At 36.6% G+C, this 5914-nt stretch overlaps 1 protein-coding gene across 1 annotated transcript; it reads right to left on the bottom strand.

Moving 5' to 3' along the window:
- Positions 1-2702: 2702 nt before the first annotated feature.
- Positions 2703-5223, bottom strand: LOC104241876 (U-box domain-containing protein 18-like). The gene has a single exon (XM_009796832.2). The coding sequence runs from the start codon at positions 5090-5092 to the stop codon at positions 3029-3031; it is 2064 nt and encodes a 687-aa protein (XP_009795134.1). The 5' UTR covers positions 5093-5223; the 3' UTR covers positions 2703-3028.
- Positions 5224-5914: the final 691 nt, after the last annotated feature.

Genomic DNA, 5914 nt, shown 5'->3' with positions numbered 1-5914 from the left:
ATTTATCACAATGACTCAATAAATAATTTAAGCATGTACATTTCATAAGTCTTTTCATAATCTTTATCATGAATAAGTTAAGCCATGTAACCATCAATCACAAATCAAATAAGACACATGTATGAGTACGGCTCACTAGAAAAGCTCAATATGGCAAAATAATCTTTTATGTCCAATTTTGCAAGTCATAATATTAAGCATGCTTCTAGCCCAAAATTATAAATCATCACGTAGGCATAGAATCAACAAAACATAAATAATAAACTTACATAGTCCAAACAAGGCATAATCATAGGCCAACTCTACCGTACATGGTCATAACCTAAATACGCATATACGCTTGTCACCTCACATATACGTGGTGATAGAATATAAGGATTCGCCAAACTCTATAGAGAACCAGGTTCTCTATCAGGTTCAACAGAACACACGCACACTGCAATAAATAAATGACAAGAGAAATTTTACGTGGACAATTTCCAACTCAACGGGATTAAAAACCATGACCTACCCTTGTAGGATTTCAACTTCACCACTGAGCAACTTTTAGATTACAACCTATGCAGCCTAGGAATTAACCTCTTAATCCCTTACTAACTTATAATACTCTATTACAAGCCACTTTGTAATAACTCTATTACAAAGACTGCAACTCGACTAACTCTAGCCAAGACTCAAACACACATGGGTTTAAGATTTACAAAAGGGGTTCCTACAGAATGCTTCTAAACAAGCTAAGTAGGAAATACAATTGAAGAACTATTACAAAGTTACAACTCAACTAAGGACATACAATGACTTGATGTGGGAACTGGTCTGTAGTTGTTTTGTTCTTTGTTCTTAAAGCACTTGAAAGTTGCTTGCTGGATGGTCACGTGAGTGAGCTTGAGTAAAATTCTAAGTGTTCAAGTGAGGTGTTTTACCTTCCTTGAGGTTAATAACATATGTGTGACATTACTAACAATGATGTAAGCAAGGTAGGTAAAAAGTCTTCCACAGAATGTTGACTGCTGCACTGTTCCTATACTGTAGCGTGTGCAGGCAGCAACTTTCCAGTTGGAGAGTTAACTTCGTACAGTCGCCTCAGGAACTGGTAGGGATCTGTTCCCTCAGCTATTCCTTCTACTCTGAAGAGTTGAATCATATCCCAAGCTGGAACCTTGTGATCTTAAGGTCTTGAGAATGTGTGGCAGGTTCCTTATCTCATTCTTGATAGTAAGTTTGTTAGATCATCAAAACATAAAACAAAGTACTTGTAACCTATCATGTGGCTCCACTTGTCTTAATATGCTAAGGCCCCTCCCACCTTTTGCCTTTTTTGTTGTTGTTGATTTTCCTCCCCTTTGATTCCTATTTGTATTGGAGCTATTGCTCCTTTGGTGACTCAAACCTACGACTCTAAGATTGTAGGTGTGGGGTGGTGAGCATCTGAGCAACTCCCTCTTGTCCCTTTTGTCTTTTACCAACTTAAATTACTAATGGGTCAGCGAGTCTCTCATCTATAGAATGGACAACACATATATTCCAACTCCTGCTCATGAGTGTCCTTGATTATTTCATCGTCTAGTTATTATTTCTCACCAACACGAGTTCAATTAAGATTTAAGTAGATGAGAAAAAATTATCTTATATTTTTTTTTGTCTTTACTAAACTTTAAATCCCGATCTTCATGATTTTCATGATTTGACCATTAAGTTACGCCTCTGCATACTTGATGGGCTGTAACTTAAACATATGTTCTTTAAACTTCTTTTTAATCAGATAAAGGAGTAGTATTTTGTGAGTTGGCCTTATGCATGTTATTATATTTAATATAGGGATAGGAACAAAAAGACAAGTCAGCAATTACTAGGACAGATACGAGGCACCGGCAAAATTTCAGCATTTGATCACTCAATGTGTAATATTATTAAAATTATAGATGTCCTATGAAAATTGATCAATGAATCGAAGTTGGAGGGTTTCCTTAAATGTGATCATATGATGTGTCGAAATGTACACTCCACATTTGAGGTGTTCTGCTAAAACTACATATTTTTTCTTTTATATTCATAAGATTTTTGGTGAAAGACCATACATGGAAGAGGTAGTTGTTAAAAAGAACGACGCGAGAAGGGAAAGGAAAGAAGAAATCAAAATTTAATTTAGGATTTTGAGATATCAGCCATGAAATACGCATTAGCGGGAATAGGCTAAAGGGCAATTACAAGGCCTCTGGAAAACCTGCTTTCGAGTGGTCATAACTAGAGCTCTTAGGTGCGGAGAAATGAAGGTACATAGGTTGAAATTGGTGACAATTTGAAGGACTTTAGACTTTCAGAATAAGGGTAATAATTTAAAGTTAGGGCTTAACAACTCCCTCAACAAAGAAATTGTGAATCGCCCTGACCAAGTCGACTAGCTTCTCAAGGGCAGCTTGATAAGCCAGCTATTTTCGGTATTTTGTAGAAGCTGTATCAATAATAGGTCTGAACCCTAGCTCATGTATTCTTTATCTGGTTAGTCCAGACTGAATAACATAAGATTGGATAACATGAGTATAGCAACCCACGTACAATTTACTTATGTTTTAATCCTACCCAAGATGAGAGGCGAATTTAAAATTTATAGTCAGTGGGCATAGATTGTCCAATTACATAATTTTCCTCTTATACACAGTTTGATCTTAATTAGGTGCCTACATGAGGAATGTAACTGAACAATCAAGATAAAACAAGACCTATTATTTCGTCCAAGAGTACAAGCTATTTTATTCACTTGAAGAGTACATCGATTGATGTTTACTATACATCAATTCACAATATTTCACATTAACATCAGAAAGTATAGAGATACAAGTAAAATATATAAAGCTTCATTCAAAAAACAGAAGCTGCATAAGTATAGTGACTAGCTCTTAAAAACTTGAGCTTAAATCACAAAACCAAGGAAAAAGAAAAGTGAAGCATCCTACACCATGGTGTATATATACATGATGGATGCTTGTAAAAATGAATCGAAAGAAACAAAAAAAAGGAAAAAAAATAATTACCACACATTGATGAATTGATCCTCTATAAAAACTGGAGTGATCAAGCCACCAGAAGAGGTCTTCTCATTGTACTGATGTAACATTCTGATGAGTGTACTCGCTTTCTTGCTTGCTTTAGAGGAGGAGCCTTCGGCGAGGAGGGAATACAAAGGTCCCATAAGAGATGAGTTCTTTACTAAAACAGGAACTGCATCTGCCCCACCATTTATGCACAAAGCCAGCAACAATGAGACACAATGCTCCTTTGCTGTCCTTGAATTGCACGAATTCAAAACATCGATAATAATAGGTAAAGCTCCAGCATAAAGAACAGCCATTGCTCCATCAAGCCTTTCACAAAGACTTGATAAAACTGCTAAAGAATCTGTAATGAGATCTTCCCTTTCGAAAGACTTCAACAGATTGACAAGCAAGGGGACTAGTCCAGCAGCAATTACTCTCCAGTGGTTTTCGGGGCGCATTAGGAGGCCAAAAATGGTGACTAAGGCATTCTTTTTACCACGGTCAGCGCCATTTCCGAGCAGCTCTAAAAGTGATGGAATAGCTTGTGGATTTTCCCCTATCATTTTACGGTACTCTTCTACTGATGTAAGATAGAATAATGTACCAGCAGCATGTTGTCTAGCTTCCATCTTTAGTCCTTTTTTCAACACATCTAGTATCAAGAACAAACCTCCATTTTCAACAAGTATTCTTTTGCTCGTAGAGTTCTTTGCGAGATTCAACAAGGTAGCCATTGCATTCTCTTGATAAGAGGAATCCCTTGTAGTAACAAGATTCAGAAGAGGTGGAATTGCACCAGCTTCTACCAAACAAGACCTGTTAAAAATGCTTGTTTTGGTGAGCAAACGAATCTCGAAAGCAGCTTTATTTTGCTGTTCCATTGATCCAGCAATTAGCCTTTCAACAAGAAAACTGGCAAGAAATCTCATAGCTTCCTCATTAGCCACACTGCTTGTAGCAACTAACTTTATGCTATCGCGATTTCGCTTTCCAGTTTCCACAAATGGAATGCCATTCACAGAGCAATACTGTTTGATTAAGAGCTTCAAAGCCAAATTAGGAACCAAATCAATGTTCATTAGCCTCTCACCAGTCTTTGGACAATTGGAATTTCCAGCTCTAAACCATTTCAGAATAGACGACCGATCATACGTGTGACCTGAGGCTATTGTCACTGGATCACTCATGATCTCCAGAGTAATCGGACACCTGAAATCGTCAAGATTCAAGAACCTGATGATTTGATCTGCATTGTTGCTACCTCCATTGATTTGTCTAGTGATTGCATTATCCAAAACTTCAAACAAAGTTCCCCTGCAATAAATCATGAACCCCATTAAGCTACTTAGAATCCCCATATCTCTCTTCTCCATTGTATTTCCCTCTAAGCCAATCTCAGTATCCAAGAACTTAACTTCCCTATTGCACTCACCCCAACGTTTAATCCCCAAATAATCAAGAACCCTTTTCAGATCACTTGATTCTGGAATCATTCCATCTTTAAACTGATCCAAAATCTTGAAAACATTCACTTGCATTCTCCTATCATCAACTTCCACGTCAAACCTCAACTTAACAGCTTGATTTCTCACAAACTCCACAACTTCTTTAACTTCCAAAGAAACATCCATTTCCTCCAAAGGAAGAACTTCTAATGCCACTGAAATAGCTCTTGCCAGCATTTGAAACTGGCTTGAGACAACCTCGGATTTGGCTAAAATCCATATCCTGGTATCTTCTCTGGTACAATCTTCTAACAAGAACTGAAACTTTTGGAAGATAAAGTGGATCTCTGATAAGCTCAAAATGCTGGAATATGCAAATCTTGAAACCCCATTAGGGATTTCTTTGAGAACAATGAGAATATCCTCAACCAAACGAATTGAGTTTCTAGCATTCTTTTTATTGGTAAAGAAAGTTCTTGACTTGTAGTCAGATATTGTTTGGCCTAATTGGATCAAAGAAGTAAGGAGGCTAGAGAAAGATACTGTTTCACTAGGACGAATAGCCGGCAAATTCAAAATCCGGCGAGTGAATTCGTTAGACTTGTTGATCATTGATGTAAAAATAAATAGATCAAGAAAAAGGAGAAAGAAGAAAACAAAAAGAAAGATCAAATCTAAGAACCATACAATACAAGTATATATGAACAAAAAAAGAATAGCGTGTGTATGGATTTATGTGAACAACTTTTAGTAGGTTTGTGTATGAGCTTGTTAAAGTAGTTGGCTACATATATATAGGTGGTTAGTTGAAAAATGTAGGGAAGAACACGTGTTAGAAGATCAATGGCTAATTGGTGATCAGATGGTGTAGATTGTTACAATTTTCTTGAGATGGAGAGTTGACTAGGAAATTGGAAAAGGAGGGTTCGTGGAGACTGTTGAAAAAACAATTAAAGTAGAGCACGTAATGTTGCTACAAGTATGGGAAGAGCTCGTGGAGGAAGAAGGGTACGTGAAGGGACGCAGCCGACACTTCATAATTTAACGTACTAGTGACATTATTGGCAGAAAGACATTATTAGCATGCAAAATTAATGTGTAGTTAAGCAAATATTTGCTTATTGTCTATGTTTGAAGTCAATTCGAAAAGGAAGAAAGAAGGAAATTGACTAATGAAAGAGATTTAATTGGTGTACATCGTAGGTGGCGAGGAGGTTCATTATTCTCCAATATATTGATTTTATGTTATTAGCATTTGAAGGTCAAATAACTTTCGGACCAACTTACACACACTTTGACTATTTTATAAAATATTTACTATTTTCTACTAACATATGTACCAAATAATTTTTGAACAGGTAAGGAGAATTCACTTAGCGTTTTTCTATCTTTGTTAGGATTAAACCATGATCTTCTATGATTTTCATCCCACGA

This window comes from Nicotiana sylvestris, chromosome 10, assembly GCF_000393655.2.
Source record: "Nicotiana sylvestris chromosome 10, ASM39365v2, whole genome shotgun sequence".
In the NCBI taxonomy this organism is placed as follows: Eukaryota; Viridiplantae; Streptophyta; class Magnoliopsida; order Solanales; family Solanaceae; genus Nicotiana; species Nicotiana sylvestris.
The sequence above is the reverse complement of the archived record's forward strand: the minus strand, read 5'-3'. Positions and strand labels throughout refer to the sequence as shown.